Genomic DNA, 20,206 nt, shown 5'->3' on the forward strand with positions numbered 1-20,206 from the left:
CCTGCTTAGCACCATCACATCCTACATCAACCTATTTATGTGCCATCTGAAGAAATACTTCCTAGCTGTCCAGAATCTCCAAACCCTTCACCTGATTCAGATTCATCCATGATATCTTCATGTTCATGACCAAGGGTTAAGAAACCACATTCAAAAGCCTCCAGAACCTCAATATTCACTTCAGTTGGACCTCCTCATCCAGTAAGCCACCTTCCCTCAATGTTGAGGTCAAAATTGGATGGATCCGACATCTACCTATTTATGTACCATCTGAAGAAATACTTCCTAGCTGTCCAGAATCCCCAAACCTAACAATGATACCTGGCTGCCAACTGTTCCACACTAAGTAACATCTTCCAGCAAACCTACCCCCCTGTGATCCTCATATTTGCAGTGTCAAGCAGTCCGTTTTGAAGTGTGCCAAGCATCTTGTTGAGGCCTTTGCAGACCAAAATTACCCCCCTTCCACCCACCTTGTCCAGAAACAGATTTCCAGTGCTTTGACTCCCTAGTCAACCACCATTCCCTACATCTAAACATACCCTCTGACTGGCTGCAAAGGAGTGCCCTCTTTGTGACTTAGCATCTTCCCAGAGTGAGTGACTGAATCATGTTCTCTGCCGGCATTTAAACTATCTCTCGTAATGCCTTGAAGTGGGCAATATCCTCTGCACCACACTTTTTACCCCTCCCACAGTGATATTCTACCACACATCCAAACTACACAATATCCTTGCCGACAGCTACAGCAAACTTGCCCCTAAGCTCTTGCTGCATGGCTCATATCCCCCTAATAGATCTAGATGCAAGACCTGTCACATATGTCCTCTCACTACCATCTGCTCCAGTACTGTCACAAGCATTTACTACCCCATCAAAGGCAGTCACATTGTCTACCAACTTAGCTGTGAAATTCTGTGTGCGGAAGATTACTAATAGTAGGTCTGTTTGCATGATAGACCACCACCAAAATGTGGCCAAGAGGCAGCTGGGACACCCCGCTGCTGAAAATGAAGGGTAGTGTGGATTACTTGTTATCTATGGCTGCTTCATAACCCCAGTGCATCTGCACAGTCCTTTCACTTTCTCTGCATCTCTCCTCTCCCTGCCTCCACTCCAATTCCACTCTTCCTCTTCAACACTGCCATCCAATGCTACACCTGGGAGCCTATCATCCTGCATCCACTACACTCCAATATCATAATACAGGCAGCACTGTAGCATATTCTCCCACTCTTATCTGACTATACCCCACTCTCCTAATTCCGTTAACTGAACTGTTGGTTTGAAAGAGACATGTGTTACTTATGACATATTTCAATAAGCAATAAAATATTGGACATAAGTAGTTAGAATTTCCAGATTCCTTATCAGGCATCTGGAGGACCTTCTCCATTTCACACTACATATAACTGATATTATATGCTTTTGGACTCAGAAAATGACTTAATGAGTTACCCCAAAAACAGATCCTGAAAAGTGCATTATGAGTAGTTTACATTTCATCATTCACTATTAATGTGGTGCAGTTATCATCTTTTTTCAACTTAGTGTCACCACCTATCAGGAGTTTCTGTCAGCTACAAATCTTGTATTTGTACAAACTGTTGTATATACTCTTGGTTTATCACATTTTTAAGTCTATAATTACGTTTTTCTTTTATTATTTATATGTTTAATATGAGACAGTTCAACTTTTTCTATGGATACAATACAGTACCACTGTCCTTACACATTCAGGCTATCTGGAATCAAGTGATACCAGTTAAGCTTTGTAACACCAGCCTGCAGTCAGTTAAGTTCCAATGCTAATGGGTGATGCACATGACTCCAAACCCTGTATGAAGACTTTGTTCTTATTTTTGGTACGTCTGCTTCTGTACTTGATGTGCCACCTTTTGTAAAACTTACTTTAAGTAATGTATTGTTAACTGCATTTGTGGCTATGAGTTTGCATTCTTCCTTGGCAGATATTTTTGATGGTGGCAGAGTCCAAAACATGTCAGTTAATCAGTTCTGAACAGCAATATGAATGGTTATTTCAGGGACCTATTCAACAGTGGATAAAGATTCAAGTTTATATTTAAAATAATTAAAGGAGTATTCTGATGTCATTCACAAGAAAGAATTTTGGGAAGACATTTGCATAGATGTATTTGGCTGGGAAGATCTGGATGCAGAAAGTTGAAGAAAATTTAGTAAGTTGTTATTTATTACATATTAATTCGCACTCATATCTTTAATTATTACATAACACTGCTACAGTAATCATTGTATGAATTCAGATTCTGTCATACTGCTGTGCTATAAATACTTCTGACCAAAGTGGTTCACAATACCTAGCAACAGACTCTTTGAACCACATATGCAGTGATAATATGTAAATTCTGTTTTTTCATTCACAAGATGTGTTTATAACAACAGTGCAATATTGTTGATTTCTTGCTGATTCCACAGATATGATACAATACTTCTGAACATGTATTTTAGGATTCAAGTAAGAAATCCGTATTTCAAAGTTGAAACCAATTAAATTCATCACCCAATATTTTGCTGCCATGTATTGAGAATCTATAACAGCACAATATCATAATAGGATAATAGGTTTCAGGGGGAACAACTCATTTGTGTAATTCTAAAACTGTGCCACATATTAATGATGGAAGTTATGGCGCAACATTTTTCCCTTCAGTGTCGTATATATGTACATCACTGTTCTTCTCAAACTGTGATGGATTATTTATGACAAATTTCATTAGTGAAAATATGCTTTGTAACAGTACAGTTAAAAAGCCTAGCTCCCTGGAGAGATACCTACATGACATCAGTGGATAAATGCCACATATTATTCTTACTCTTTGCTTTTGTGCAATCAATACTTTCTTCCTAAGTACTGAGTTACTCTAGAAAATTATTCCATACAACATATTTGCATTCCATTTACATGTATATATACTCTTGTGTATTTTAGTTTTTCAAATATTTTGGGAAAAGATATCAGTAAAGAAACTGGACAATAATTGTTTAAGTCTGTCTTGGTACCTTGCTAATGAAGTGATTTAATAATTGCATATTTTAACCTGCCTGGAAAAATTCTCTGTGTTAGTGATGGACTGCAAACATCACTAAGAACATTACTTATTAAGTTGGAACAAATTTTCCGAAATTTTACTTGAAATTCCATCGACCACGCATTGCTTTTATTTTTAGAATTGTATTAATTTCAGTCAAGGATGTTGGTGTTACTTTTAGTTTCTAAAAGTTTTGTGGAATGATATTTTTAATACATGCTTCTTCTTTTTCAACTGAACCATTTAATCCTATATTTGCTACTACATTTAGAAAGTGATTGTTAAAAGATATTACAGCTTGTTAAATGTGAGTTGTACCATTGTTATTTAGTTTAATTTTTATGGAATGTGTACACTGACTGGCTGTCCTGTCTCCCATTTGACAATGTCTCATATAATTTTCATCTTATTTTATGCATTATTTATTTGTGTCAGGATATGCATACTTCGGAACACTTTAATGACTTTCCTTAAAATACTGAAGTACATTCTATGGTATGCAAGTAATGTTGAATATTGACTTACTCTGGACTTTCTATATATTTCCCTCTTAAGTTTACAATGGAAAATCCAGGATGGTATGTAACAGTGTTATGAAAAGAATAGGTGCTACTCACCATATAACAGGGATGCAGAGTCACAGACAAGCACAACAAAAAGACTGTCAGAAATTAAGTTTTTGGCCAACAAAGCTTTCATTGGAGATAGAAAACACACACACACACACACACACACACACACACACACACACGCACACATGGAAACACAACTCAGGCACACATGACCTCAGTTTCTGGCTGCTGAGGACACACTGATAGCAACTGCATTTGATGGACAATGCAACTGGACAGTGGGGATAAAGAGGAGGCTTGGGTGGTGAGGCAGAGAGATATCAGGGTAGGGGTGGGAGACAGTAAAGTGCTGCTTATGGGAGCGTACAGGACAGGATAGAGGGTAGGGCAGCTAGGTGCAGTTGGGTGGCTAGACAGAGCTATGGGGTGGGTGTCGGGCGGAGTAAAAAGAGAGAGTTAGTCTCTGTATGCTCCTACATGTAGCACTTTACCCTCCCCCACACCTACCCTGCTATATCTCCCTTCACCACCACAGTCTCCTCCTTACCCCCACCACCTGGTTGTGTCTCCAATCATGTGTAGCCTCAGCAGCCAGAATCTGTGGTCATGTGCGTGTGTGTGAGTTGCATTTGTGTGAGTGTGTGTGTGTATGTTCTATCTCTGATGAAGCTCATTTTCTGACAGTCTTTTTGTTGTGCCTATCTGCAACTTAGCACCTCTTGATCTTACATAAGATTTTAATTCCCTCCGTTATCCATGGCTCACTTGTTTTTCAAATGGTTCTTTTGAATTATTTTTTGGGAAAGCAACTTTCAACTATTGACACAAATTCATTACAGAACAAATTGAATTTCATGCTAGTAGTTCTTTTCACATACACCTCATTCCATTCCACACTTTTTAGCTTACTCTCAAAACACTATCCTGTTCACACTAAGCCTCTCTGCTATGTATGAATCTGTTTCCAGATTGAAAGGTGCCATATTGTTTATTTCCATTAACTGTGCATCATGATCACATTGTCCATTAGCAACTGGATGCACAGTAATTGTTTCACCCTAAGTGCTGTCTATAAAAACACTATCATTGTCCTACTATTTTGCTGCATGTGAGTTGGAAAACTGGCTACTGAAATTAGATTGAAATACCCAAATAATAACTCTAGAATAATTTTAGAACCTGTGCAAAGAAATACAATGCAACTGCAGAATGGACAGGTCACACTTCATTAACAGTATCTGTGATCAGATACAAAAATATCAAAATCACAATCAAATACTAGATCTGTTCAAGCAATTCACCAATATCACTGGTCAATTTAATCTTTGAATGTGAGTGCTAGATGATGAGAATGGCAACCCTATTGGAAACAAGGAAGGCACTGTTGCAAAGTACTGTGGAAAGTTGTATTCTGGAACTAACAACAGTATGGACAGTCGAGGAGTCATGTAACTTACATCAGAACCTACAGTATTATTCTGCAACATAGAGAATACTGTTCAACATCTGAAGAAATTTAATTTGCCTGGTCCAGACAATATATTTGGGGAGAGGATCAAAGAAATGGGGCAGGAAGGTGTTGATATGATGCATTCATTGTGTACAAGAGCGTGGGGAACTGAGGAGTGGCAGGAGTCTAATCAAAGCCTCCCCTACACAAGGAGGAACTGCCCCAACAGCTGAACTATTGTTCTCATATCCCATGCAAGCAAAATTCTTCTCTTCATGTTGAACCAGCATTTGAAGCCATTTATTCTGCCTCTTATCCTCAAAGAAAGCAAGTTTTGTTGAAGGAAATGGAACCTATGAACAGGTTCTGAACATATGACAAATAATTGAGAAATCGTGAGAATTCTGTGTTCCCACTTTCATCTGCTTCCTAGACTATAGGAAAGCCTTAAATGGTGTAGTTTGGGAAATATGTGACAGTTGCATGCAGAATTTGGTGTAGCACCACATTTGCAGTATTGATCAGAAGTCTGTATAATAATCATCTTGCAACTGTGAAGGCAAGTGAACCATTATAAAAGCTTGATAGTGACTTGAAATGGTAAGATTTAGTAGCACACATTTTAAATTTTGCTTCAAGTGATATTGTGGAACAATAGTGAGAATTTATCATTGAACTTTAGTGTTAGATTAGAGTTACTTCTGCATGGAAAATAAATGATGTACTTACATAAATAACAATTCATTTATTCAACACAAGTAAGTTATTCTGAGGAAGTGGTGATTTTACATGAGACTTACAACAGTGGAAAAATGCACACATCAAAAAAAAGTTTTGCATCACCTCATTTTGGAGAATTCTGGAACCTGCACAGAAAACTGGAATAGAGATCAACATTAACATCATTATCACCATTTTAGTTGCTCATGAAAACCACACATTGCATTTTGTACCACCATACAGTGAGACCTTCAGAGGTGGTAGTCCAGATTGCTGTATACACTGGTACGTCTATTATCCAATAGCACGTCCTCTTGCATTGATGCATGCCTGTATTCATCATGGCATACTATCCACAAGTTCATCAAGGCACTGTTGGTCCAGATTGTCCTACTCCTCAATGGTGATTTGATGTAGATCACTCAGAGTGGTTGGTGGCTCATGTCGTCCATAAACAGCCCTTTTCAATCTATTCCAGGCATGTTCGATAGGGTTCATGTCTGGAGAACATGGTGGCCACTCTAGTCAAGGAATGTCATCATCCTGAAGGAAGTCATTCACAAGATGTGCACGATGGTGGCATGAATTGTCATCCATGAAGATGAATGCCTTGTCAATATGATATGATGCAGTTGCACTATCGGCTGGAGGATGGCATTCACGTATCATACAGCCATTACGGTGCCTTCCATGGCCTCCAGTGGTGTACGTTAATCCCACATAATGCCACCCCAAAATAGCTGGGAACCTCCACCTTGCTGCACTCACCAGACAATGTGTCTAAGTCGTTCAGCCTGACCGGGTTGCCTCCAAACATGTCTCCAACGATTGTGTGTTTGAAGGCATATGTGACACTCATTGGTGAAGAGAATGTGATGCCAATCCTGAGTGGTCCATTTGGCATGTTGTTGGGACCATCTGTATCATGCTGCATGGTGTCGTCATTACAAAGGTGGACCTTACCATTGACGTCACAAGTGAAGTTGTGCATCAGGCAGCCTATTGCACACAATTTGAGTCATAGCACGGTGCCCTGTGGCTGCACGAAAAGCATTATTCAGCATGGTGGCATTGCTGTAAGGCTTCCTCTGAACCATAATCTGTAGGTAGTTGTCATCCACTGAAGTAATAGCCCTTGGGCAGCCTGGGTGAGGCATGTAATCAACAGTACCTATCCCTCTTTGTCCTCTACGTCCGAACAACATCGCTTTGGTTCACTCCGACATGCCTAAACACTTCCCTTGTTGAGAGCCCTTCCTGGCACAAAGTAACAATGCAGACATGATTGAACCATGGTATAGACTGTCTAAGCATTGTTGAACTACAGACAACATAAGCTGTGTACCTCCTTCCTGATGGAATGACTGGAACTGATCAGCTGTCGGACCCCCACCATCTAATAGGAACTGCTCATGAAAGGTTGTTTACATCTTTGGGTGGGTTTAGTGACACCTCTGAACAGTCAAAGGGACTGTGTCTGTGATACAATATCCACAGTCAACATCTATCTTCAGGAGTTTTGGGAACTGGGGTGATGCTAAACTTTTTTTGATGTGTGTGTGTCCAAAGTCTGTTGTTACTGTGAATTAGTGTTCTGAACTGTGCTTACATACTGAATATAATTCTATGGAGACATGTTTTGACTTATTACTTGATACATGGAAACAGCACATAGCTCAGTCCTGAGACCAAACTCCTAGAATAAACTGAAGCCAGTTCAATTAATCATTTACTATAAATAAAACCCATAAGATGTATTTTAACATCATTTAAATGAGGGCTCAGAATTTAATTTTTTATTGATCTTAATCAGAAAATGCTACAACAATAAAGTATTGAAAGTAAATTCTACTGTTAGGTGAGCTCTTGTACACCTGTAAGCTTAGACATTTTTGTCATATGAAGGCTGTTTTTGGAGTAAGGTTATAAGACATTACTTGATAACCCAAAAGCATCATCGACAATAACATCAAAGGGAAAGATTTTCCCTTCTTTATCATTGGGAAACCTTATTTTACTGACATATAGAATTTATTATCAAATAATATTTTTCTCATCATCAAGCATGTAAAAATGCTCAAATTGCAAGAATGTCAACTCAGACCATTGTTTGCAGTGACAAATTTCAGTCCAGGTCATCAATCAACATGAAGATAAAAGTAAATAAATAAATACTTGGAGCTCAAAAGTGTGGATCTACACTCATACTACGAAAACCACAGCAAACTGCAAGACTGAGTGTACTTCCCATTGTACCACATGTTAGAGTTTCTTCCCCTTCCACTCACCTATGGAGCACGGGGATAATGACTGTGCTCTGTAATTAGTCCAATCTTGTGTTTATGGCACCTCCTGTAGTGATATGTAGGGGGTTTCAGTATATTCCCAGCTCCCTTGCTTAACACATATTTGAAACTTGTAAGTAGCTTTTTGTGTGATAGTTAGTGATTATCTCCATGTTTTTTAGAATCCTCATGATGCTCTACTATTAGTCAGATAAACTTGTTACAATATATGGCTACCCTTCTGTGTGCATATTCTGTTAATTGTATTTGGTTTGTGTCCCACACACTTGAGCAGTATTCTAGGATGGGTTACATGATCATTTGTAAGCAATATATTTTTTAGACTGATCACATTTTCTCAATAGCCTACCAATGAACTCAAGTTTGTTACCTGCTTCACCTATGATTGAGCCTAAGTTACATTTCATTCTTTATCTCTAAAAATTTCTACACTCAGATATTTACATGAGCTGACTTATTTCACTTGTGACTGATTCTAATACAGTTTTACATTTCTGAACATTTAACAATTTACATTGCGATGGTGAGTGGTATTCAATAGTGTGAAATTGGTTTTCCGTTCAGGTGTCGAACCTCATTCAATGTGATTTGTCACAGGTCTCACAGGCTCCATTTTTGAATGTGATTGTATTAGACATCAGTGCTGCATAGTACTGCCATCTAGGGAAGCCTGTGTTAACTTGAGAAAGAAGTTGTAATTATTACATTCAAGTTAGTATGTGCAAAATGGCTAGTTCTTCATGCACAGTCCTTTCTGAGGAAGAGGCTGTAGAGCTTTTAGAGGAATGTCTAAGTGAAAATGAGAGTTACAATGATTTTGATTTTGATGACAGTGATTTTGATGGTGACAGTGATTCATTTGTAAATAATTTGAATGGAATGATGACTGAAAAAGTTCACCCTGAAGTTTTAGAAAATATTACACAAGGAAAAGTTTTGTATTGTGATGCTTTTACCAACATATATGACTGGAAGTGCATTTTTTGCTTTCAAGTAAATCCTAATTGTTGATCAGTGGCCTTATTCTTTCCACAAAGAGTTTTGCGGAATTCTATGTGGTGAGCTGGCTGCCCTCATGACAGTGTTTTAAATAAGAGTGCTCTTAGATGCACTATGTCTGCATTATGGAGCGTAAAGGGTTGAAAGTGTGTTGACAATCTTTATATCAGTTTCAATTTTTTAAGGTCTGACTGAATATTTGTGTACCAGAAAAAGAATGAGGTTACTAATAATATAATATGCTAAGTCATTATACGCATCATGAAGGGCAATGGACCTAACACACTTCCCTGGGGCACACCGGATCTTAAATCCACATCTGTTGATGAATCATGACCCAGAATAACATGCTGTATCTTCCCTACCAAAAACTCCTCAGTTAAGTCAAATATTTATTTTAATACACACACTACATGACACCCTTTCATTAATAAGCATTCATGTGGTATAGAGCCAAATGCTTTTCAGAAGTGAAGAAATACTGCAGATACCACAACTGCCTTGATCAATGGCTTATGGGATATTGTGTCCATGGTTTTCTGGTTGTATAACCAAAGGTGCTTTGTACCAAGTGTGTATCAGCTTATTCTGCTCATAATATTATATGTCATTTTTAATTCAGTCTCATTTAGCCTTGCAGGACATATAAATTGACTACAGTATGTACTAGAATTTGTTGTATTTTCACACAATCTCTTTTATGTTATTTCTTCTATTAATGGCACAATCCTGAAATTTGCAGCAGATGACATATATCTAAAATAATACTGTGACATGTAAATTTGCAGGTTTGTTTCATATTGGAGATGCAGACATGCAGAACTGGATGGTACTGAAATCTCAAACTAAATCAAGAAAAGTCACTAGTAAATGTCAAAATTTCATAAACTTTGATAAGTTTCAATTTTGAAGTCCAAAGCTAAAATCAAAAACTTTCAAATGAAATCAGTCATTTGACTGATTGGATGTTGTCCGGTCTCTTTTCCTTTTCCTTCCAAGTTTATGAGAGCAAAATTCAGAAAGAATCACAGAGTTTGCAGCAGAGTCTTCTGTGCACAATCAGCTATCTCACTTTAAGCACCCTTCTTCTTCATTAACTCTGAATTCTCTGTAAATCTGCCAACAGTGTTCATGATGGATTTCTGTCCTTTGCCAGAGTATTATACTTCACTTGTTATGATTTACATGATGTTTACTTAATAAAAATGAAATCAAAATAGCTAAAATATGTTTCGCATATCACCTGATGATATTGAGCATTTGTGTGGTGTTTGAGAATATCTGTATGTATAGCTCAGTTACTGACAGTGGTTCATTAAAACAGAAACTCATTCTATAAAAGTTGAACCCATTTAACAATGCATTGCTTATAATGAGATGTACACAAAACTCCTTCTGTTTCTCTTTGTTATTTATATAAAGCAAAGTGCAAGCAAGTGTTTTTCTATTAATCATTTGGTAGGCATAGCATGAGCAAGAGGCTTGCATACGAATATCTGTTACAAAATCTCTGTAGCAAATGACACATTGTCCTTCCAGGTAAACACTTCTGTCTAGCTTCAGTCATGAGGCCCATCAATTTGAACTCAATAGCTAAGTCAGTCATGTACTATAACCTATGTTTAAGAGAAACAAAGTTGCTAAGATGAACAGATGGCATCACAAACTGGACCAGTTACACAAAATAACATTGGGTAATGCACTATTATAGTGCCAGTTCAGCAAGAATTAATTCTGAAAAATCTGGTTATGGTTTTTTTGGCATCTGCTGTATGCCGAAGATCATTATCAAAATTAGACTATAGAATGGGTGTTAAATAAAAGAGGCCCATGGCTTGACCAAGATAATACTAGGCAAGCATGCTATATATTGAGCTAAACAATATAAAAATCACCTTGATACAGTGCAAAAGTGTGCTAATTGGAGAAGATATGCAATATGGATTGATATTTGTTAAACAATAAGAATAAGATCAAGCAAAGAAACATAAATGATTGCACAATAACAATTAACACATTTACTGCTGTGACTGAGGAGGCAACAAAGTATTCTACAAAGCACTCTGGTTTTATCTGGTCCTATGTGGAATTATAAATTTCTGTAACCACAAAGAAGATGATAATAATTATAATTTTTTATGATATGATTCCAATATCTGTTTTGATGTACATTCATACCCTAAAGTAGCAGTTCAACAACAAAATTCACATTTTTAAAATTTACAAATAGATTACCTGGAAAACTTGTTGTCCACTGTGGATTTGAGAAAATAGGGGGCTGTTCTGTAATAGTTATGATCTTGATGTGCAGCGTTATATTTCTTGATTGTACTGGAACTCCACCATCCATTGCTGTCAGTTGTAACTGAAATGTTATAAAATGTACTTCATAAAAATTAATTTTGGTGAAGAAAACAGTTACTTGTTATGGTGACTAACACATGCAAAAAGCTTGAGAAGCTCATTTGTTGTTACAATTAACAAAAACTATTAAGAAGATATCTCTTTATTGTTACTTACAACAACTGAAGTGCTGTTTCAGTTTCAAAAGTATTTGTGTAGTTATTGTGAAAAATAAATTTATGTGCTGGTCTTACTAAACAAGAATGGAAGCCACATTTTTAAAATGACAACTTTTTATCATGCAAGTGTACTTAAAAGTCACATGCTCTCTGCTTCTCTGTAAATTAACTACTAAGATGGCTCACTGAGATTTCTCACTTATAATTTAGTTTTTAATATGTTTGTAATACTTGAGACTTTGATTTAGCAGCTATCATCAATCACAATATAATCCATATGGAGTAAAAAGCGTAAAACAGTTCTCAACTAGGAAGTTGGTTTGAGCTCCACAGTGCTTTATTGGGCACAGTTCTATTTTAAATGTTGTGCCCTGCATTCCCTTCACTTTTGTTACTGTGTTATTCATCCAGTTATGTAGGGACCCACAGCTATTCATGGAGTCAGAATCACAGAAGAACTTATCATTTTCATCTTAAAAACTCATTTCTGGTCTAAATTAAGCAATAAATTACAGAAAAAATTATAGGACTAACATATTATTGAAAGCCACACTTTAGATTTGTAATTCAGCTAACCAGAGTTTTCAACACAGAGACTTCTACTAACTTCAGATGGCTCAAAATCAATTGCTTTCATCTAACTGTTAACTGAATCACTAACTCATGGCTTTTTTCCAGAGAAATTGAAAGATCCCAATGTTAAATCCATCTTTAAGAAAGGTGATAATACAAATGTCAATACTACCAATCTGTTTCACTGCTGATATCAATTTCCAAAATCTTTGGGAAGGTGATATGTTCTAGAATAGTATCTCACCTTAGCAACAATAAAATCCTCAGAAAACCACAGTTTGTGTTTCAGAAGAGTTTACAAGTTCACTCAACAAATTTTACAAGCATTAAATAATAAAACAACACCAGTAGATATTTTCTGCAACCTATCTAAGATGTTTGTATATTCTCCTAAATAAATTGTAGTCTTATGGGTTTGATGGTACAGCCAACCAATGGATTATGTCATATCTAATGAAAATAACGCAGAGAATTGTACTTAGTAATTCAACCAATACACCCTGGGGATGTAATTCTGAATGGGGATTAAAAAAAAAATCATGACTGGGGTTCCCCAAGGTTCAATCATAGGTCCACTATGGTTCCTCACATAAGTTAACAATCTATTAGTTCTTTTTGCATACAACATTAGTATTGTAAATATCCTAAGAAAACATACAAACACAGAAGAATTGGTTAAAAATGTTTTTAAAAGCATCATTGATTAGTTTTCCGCAAATGTTCTCATTCCAGTTTTAAAAAGACACAACACATTCAGTTTTGCACATTTAGGGCCACTATACTAATAAGTGTAACACATGATGTGAAAATAATAAATAGGATGGACACTTCAAAATTCTTAGGTGTCCATGTTGAGGTGACAATGCCATCTTCAAGAAAGAAAGTCCTCATTGCTCAAAATTCTGCTGTAGGTATAATGTGTGGTGCCCACATATGATCATCTTGCAGACATCTGTTCAAGGATTTGTATATCCATCCTTCTGACAGAAAATCTGAGGGATTTTGGCTGTTCACTTATGTAATAAAACTGAGTACATACAACCATACTTTCAATGTTATTTATTGTATGGCTACCACTTTCAGTGATTCAATACACCATCTTCAGGCCTTAACTGACACTGAGGGCGTTAACTCTAATTGTATACACATTATTAGATTAGATTTACTTTCATTCCAATTGATCCGTAGTGAGGAGGTCCTCCAGGATGTGGAACATGTCAGAAAAACAACAATACAATGCCATCAGTGGCCAACATCTATGAACTGGTTTCCATAGACCTGTAGAAATGGTGTTACATCAGTTAAGGCCTCAAGACAGCAAGTTGCATCAACAAAACTGGCAGCCATATAACAAATAACATAGAAAAGAGGCTACAGGTGTTCCATTTTAATACATCTGTTTAAGGAACTGTTTAGGAATAAAGGAGATGACTGACCAAAAGGCAGAAGTGTTGCATCTTCTACAAGTACACAAATGTAAGGTAGAGAGCATGGCTAGATTTTGGAATGCGCTCCCTTTTTGAGGCTTGCAGAAAAAACATGCACACAAACACACACACACTTACTCACATGCACCCACCTGTCTCCCTATATTGAGCTCAGTCTAATGTAGCTCTTTCCTAGCCTACAGTGAGTGTACTGGGGTGAGGTGGCGATGTGGGGTGGGGTGGGATAAAAGATGGAAATAGGTGGGAGGCACAGAGGAATTGGGGGCAAGCATCTAGCAGATCATGGGAGACTGGGGAGCTGTCTGTGGGCTAGCTAGTGGTACAGGTAGAGGGGACAGGTGGTAGATGGCAGGCACATGGTTTCATGCACTAGGAATCGGGACAACAACACACAGCCAGCTGATGAGGGTAAATACATTTGGCAGGGGTACTGGGGCAGGGGATTATGTGGACACACACACACACACACACACACACACACACACACACACACACACAGAGGCACATGCACATGCACATGCACATGCACGCACGCACAAACACACACTATTGTGTGAGGTGTGGGCATTGGGTTACCTTATGTTTACACCAGGAAAGTTACGGGAGTGAACAGTGTGCTGTAAGCATAGCTCCCATCTTTGCAGCTCAGAAAAGCTGGTGGTGGAGGGGAGGTTCCAGATGGCACTGGTTGAGAAGCAGCCATTGATATCCCACATGTAGTGGTTTGCTGTATGTTGTGCCACTGGGTGGTCCACCTCATTTTTGGCAACAGTTTTGTGGTGGCCATTCATTCTAGTTGACTGCTGGTTGATTGTCATACCAATGTAAACTGCTGTGCAGTGGTTGCAGCAGAGCTGGTATGTAACATGGCTGCTTTCACAGGTGGCCTGGCCTCTGATGGTATGGGATAAGCCTGTTACAGGATAGGAGTAGGTGGCATTAGGTGGGCGGGCTAGGCAAGTCTTTCATCTGGATCTTCCATAATGGTATGACTCCTGTGCAGAGGATACGGGGTGGGATTGGTGTATTGGTGGACTAGGATGTTGTGGAGGTGGGGTGGGTAGCAGAACACCATTCTGAGAAGGGTTGGATTTATCTTGGAAAGGATGTCCTTCATTTCAGGACATGATGATGGACAATCAAGGCCCTCATGAATGACGTGGTTTAGTCTTTCCAACCTGGGGTGGTGTTGGGTGAGAAGGGGGCTGCTTCTTTGTAGTTGGTTCTTGGGATAGATGTGAGGATCAGATGTGTATGAGGATTTGACATGGGAGATCTGTCTATGAATTAAGTCTGGAAGGTATTGCCTGTCTGTAAAGGCCTTTGTGTGACATTCAGAATACTGGGCAATAGAGTTCTTATCACTGCAGATGCATCTACCACAATTTGCCAGACAGCAAGTGAGGGATTTTTTGGTGTGCAAGGAGTGGCAGCTGTCTGAGAGCAGGTACTGTTGGCGATGGTGTATAATGTTCTATGGGTTGGTTTTACTCATTGTAGCTGGCAATCTGTTGCAGCAGAAGTCCTGGCAACACAAACACAAATAGTCACAAGTTTGTTTGAATAGTGGATTTGGGGGCAGGGAGTCATAGAGATGCTGACAGAAATGAACTTGTAGACACTTGAAGAAAGATGCAAACTATCTCAAGAAAATCTGCTTACAAACTTTCAAGAACCATCTTTAAATGAAGAATTTAGGGGCACACTGCAAAAGCCTATGCTTAGCTTTCATAGGAATCACTAGAACAAGATGTGACTAACTACAATGTGCACAGAGCCTTAACAAGTAGAACAATGGGGAGTATCCTCTGCCATACACTTCACAGTCATTTGCAAAGAATGGTTGTAGATGTTGATTGCAGATATAGACATGGCCAACTGCAGCAGACAAAAATGCATTCTGCAGTACAGGCAGTATGCTTCTCTGTTTGAATGACCCTAAAGAGTTGAACAAGCTAGTGCAACACTATGAAAATCACTTAAAAATGAATGAAAATTGTTTAGAAAAGTGAAGTGTTTTCATAGAAAACTGTAACTGTCACTGTAAGCTTTTTATAATGAAGATGTTTTTGTACCCAACCAGCCCTTACTTCTCAAATACACCTAGTATATACATTAACACTGACCTACAGAATTCCCTCTGTCATGTATGACATTTGATTTGTACATTGGCTGATTGACAGATCCAGATCTGTCACATGTTATCATCACATCCATAACCCACATAACTGCCTACATCCAAATACAAACTTAATTACCAAGTCACTTAATTAACACCTTCCATGTGATAGATCCAATCATTAATCATTATGGCATGTAGAAGCAGTTAAACAACTCTGCAATTGAAAATGTAAACTGATTAGGGAAAATTAATCACAGCAGTCATTCAAGAACCAAAGCCTAAAACTTTCTATGTTCCAATGTTAGAGTATCATATTAGAAAAGTTTCTGCAAAAGATTTCCACTTAGAATATATTAGAGTAAAACTGGACAAAGGAAAATTCATTTTCTCAATTGAAATAATCAGTTCATTGTAATTGTAGATATATTTCAGAATTAATGACATGTTTTAGTTAGGTTAATTTTTGTGTACTTTTATGCATCCCTTCAAAATATTGATCAGTTTAATACAAAAACAGTATCTACATGAGAAATGAGGAATCAGGGAAGGGCTATGTATTAAGTTTGAAACATGCATCTATTAATATAAAATGATGAACATCTAAGAAATTATCTTTTATGGAAATGATGTGTGCAGTCATAGATAACCTTCACAAGTTTCATGCCCATTTGAGTTTTGTTACTGCATTATTGTTCTTCAGCAGTCAAATATTTTGTGTATATTTAATTTAATTTCTATAGCAATTACTGTGTCTGTAAAAGAAAACTTACCTCAAAGCTTGTGTTTTTGGGGAAGTCAGAAAGTGGCTGTAGGAGTAAGAGTTGGAATTTATTTTTATCCTTACTGTCACCTATTGTGAAGATATCTTCAGCCCCACCTGCAATTTAAAGCAACACTTGTAAGCTTGAAAAACATATAGTAATATGACTTAAGTTCCTAAACTATGTTAAAGAATAAACTATTCCATGTTTAATGGTATGTATGAATATGACAAATTACTATTTGTATATTTCTTTTGAATGATTGCCAATGTAATTTTGGCATAACAGTGTTATTATCTTTGGTATTTAATAAAAAAAATAAGAATGTTACTCTAATGTTGCTGTGATTCAGTTTTCATTGTGTGCAAGAGAAAAAAATAAATGAATGGAATGATCCACATTAAACTGTGTCCTTCATGAACCAAGTGTGCAACAATTTGGAAACCCCAGTGTGATTGGCAAGACAACATTTGTGATGCAATTTTTGACAAAGTTTTCAATGTGACATTTTTAGCTTGAATTTGTCTTATACTGAGTTTAAATACAACAAAGGAAAGGGAGGGAGAGAGAGAGAGAGAGAGAGAGAGAGAGAGAGAGAGAGAGAGTTTTTTTAAATATGGTCAAAAGTAATTCTTTCACAGGAGAATATTTATTGTTCGCATCACTTGTAACTATATTCCACATATTATCAACAAATTTTGGCTCCAGCTGAGAGAGCAAGTAGTTAAATTTAGTCACCTCAGTAGCCATACCAGTAGTACTCAAAGTATTTTAGTTATATCTGATTGTCAAAATGCACTCTGTTGAGGATGTTCAAATTGCGTTAGTTCAGTCCATTCCATCAAGACTGTCATCAATATCAGTTCAAGATCTTCTCTTAAGAATTGGAGAATTAGAAAATGAGAATAAGATGCTTTGAAAACCAAGCAGGCAAAGATCATGCAGTAGAAATAGAAACAGAACAAAGTTCAATGAAAACTGTAAAAACTGTTGTCATGTTTTAAATTTAGCACACAGTGTAGGCTACAAAAATTTGTTCAGCCTTGCCTATGGTAAAGAAAGGAAAACTAGAAAGAGTCCACACAACAGCTGCTGAGTGTTCTACCCCAGTACCCACATCAAGGTGCCAATACTGCCTACTTGTTAAATATTGAAATTATGGAAGAAATTTTCTTGTAGATAGTGGAGCAAGTTCATCTATCATGGCAGTTTAAAAAGGCAAGAAAATTAAACCTTCTAACCTCAATATCTATGCTGCAAATGAGTCAGAGATAAGAATTGCTGCTCAAAGTCATTAACCACTGACATAGGGCTCAGCTGCAATTTTGAATGACCAGTTATTGTAGCAGTGTATTAAAATGTATATTGGAAGCTGATTCCCTTCATCATTAGGGTTTATTTGTTGATCTCAAAAATAAAAAGTTTATAGGCAGCAGCACCAAATTAAAAATTTCAGCAGAAGTAACTGCTGTGAATACTGAAGACTAAGCTCACTCTATGGAACATGCTAGTTTCCCAAACTTTTGGAGATATTCCCTGTACTAACAAAAGCATCCATATTACCTATGGTAATGAAGTGTAAAGAGCAGCATTATATCACTATGTCTAGTAGCTGATCAGTATACAATGCAGTAGTGCTTGTAGATTGGACCCAGATAAGTTGAAAACCAGTAACAAAGAATTTCAGTTTGTGTCAAATAATGGTATTACATGTCCATCACAATCCATTACACCTTGTTATGAAGCCAAATGGTCATCGACAAGTTTGTGGAGATTATCACTGTCTGAATGAGAGGACTCACCCAGTTCAGTACCCAGTTGCATGAATTGATGATGCTTCAAAATGAAAAGATAATCTAAAAGCTTATTACCAAATTCCACTGGCTGAAGAAGATAAACCATAATCAGAAATTATTACACCTTTTGGACTTTAGAAATTTAATTATATGCCCTTCTGCCTTCACAATGCATCTAGCACGTTTCAGTGGTTTATAAATGAAATTGTAAGAGAACTAGATTTATGATATTTTAATAGCATCTGACTCTCCATAGTAACATGTTGAATATCTAAATTTACTCTTTTCATAGTTGAATAAGTATGGTCTCATAATGAATAGTGGAAAAATCAGCATTTGGTATGAAAAAATTAACATTCTTAGAACACTTTATTACACCTGCAGTAACAAAGCCAGATTCAGAAAGGGTTGCAGCAATAATAAACTAAAAGTGACCCAAAACAGTTCTTGAATTTAGAGCATTCTTAGGGATCATCAACTTCTATTGTTAACTTTTGGGACATGCTGTTGAAAATCAAGCCCTGCTAAATGAATACCTAAAAGGCACAACTAAAAGTGAGCAAAGACATACTGCCTGGACAGAAGTAGCAATTGCTCAGTTGTAAAAATGCAAAGAAATCTGAGAAATACCATGCTTTTGACATTTCCTAGTTTGCAGAAGCAACTTACATTATTTGGTGGTGCATTAGACATTACAGCAAGTACTGCATTGCAATAGTGGCAAGATAAACAGTGGAGACCAATGGGATTTTTTTTTCAAAACAGTTCACGGTGTCTCAGAAGTATTCCACATATGACAAAGAGCTGCTCAGAATACACATGGCTGTCAAATATTTCAGTTATGTTGTAAGGAAGAGACTTCATTATTTATACCAACCATGCTTCTCTAACATATGCATTTAAGCAAAAGAATGCAAAAGCAACACCAATCCAATTATGTTATCTCCAGTATATTTTGCAATTTACTACAGATCTGTGCCATGTATCAGGTAAAGAAAATGTTGTTGGTCATAACTTATCAAGACTTGAAGAATTAGTTCCAGTTAACTATGAAAATATAGCCCAAGCACAAGAAGATAATGAAGAACTTCATCAGCTACAGTCCAGCTGTGTTATGTCACTTAAATTAAAATACCATTTGACACATGAAGGAAAGCAACTGCATTGTGATGTGTCAAAAACAATTATTCGCCCATATACAGGGTGTACATAAAGTCCAGGAACACTTTCAATTATTTATTGCACAAGAACCAAACATTGTATAGATATCAAACATATGTTATTTTGAAAAGAAACCCTGAAAGTTTTTTTTTTCATGTATACTGTCACAGCTGAGTTTGGTAATTTGTTGATAGTCAATGCTAGTTGCAAACTTGGGGAGTTCAGGTGAGGAGCGAGCTCTCTGTGTGTTGGACTTCGACAAAAACAAGTATGCTACAGCTGTTCAACGGATGTTTAGAACCAAGTATGGTAAGAAGCCACCAACAAGGAAGATGATTTACCACCGGCACAAAAAATTAGTTACAAAGGGTTGCTTTTGGCCAGCAAAGAGAAGCAGATGTCCCAATGTGAGTGAAGTGAATGTGGAGTGTATACAAGAGGCACTCATAAGGAGTCCAAGGAAATTGGTGTGTTGTGCATCCCGTGAACTTGAAATGGCTCCAATGACAGTGTGGAAAGTCCTGTGAAAGAAGCTGTCTATGAAATTTTTCAAATTGTAGCTAGTGCAGAAGCTCAGTGATGATGACAAAGACAAGCATTTTGAGTTTCGTTTGCAGTTGCAACAGTTGAATGAGGATGGCGATGACATTGTTGATTGCTTAATTTTTAGCAACGCAGCCACTTTTCACACTAACAGGGCAGTGA

The 20,206-nt window shown here is 37.3% G+C and overlaps 1 protein-coding gene across 1 annotated transcript in view; it reads right to left on the reverse strand.

Moving 5' to 3' along the window:
- Positions 1-20,206, reverse strand: part of LOC124619549 (cadherin-23-like) — a 490,213-nt gene that overhangs the window by 127,069 nt on the left and 342,938 nt on the right. The window contains exons 23-24 of the mRNA XM_047146019.1: positions 16,554-16,660; positions 11,354-11,483 (exon numbers count right to left, since the gene is read on the reverse strand). Coding sequence (XP_047001975.1) covers positions 11,354-11,483; positions 16,554-16,660 — 237 coding nt within the window. The remainder of the gene's footprint in view (positions 1-11,353; positions 11,484-16,553; positions 16,661-20,206) is intronic.

The sequence above is a fragment of the Schistocerca americana genome, chromosome 6, assembly GCF_021461395.2.
Source record: "Schistocerca americana isolate TAMUIC-IGC-003095 chromosome 6, iqSchAmer2.1, whole genome shotgun sequence".
In the NCBI taxonomy this organism is placed as follows: domain Eukaryota; kingdom Metazoa; phylum Arthropoda; class Insecta; order Orthoptera; family Acrididae; genus Schistocerca; species Schistocerca americana.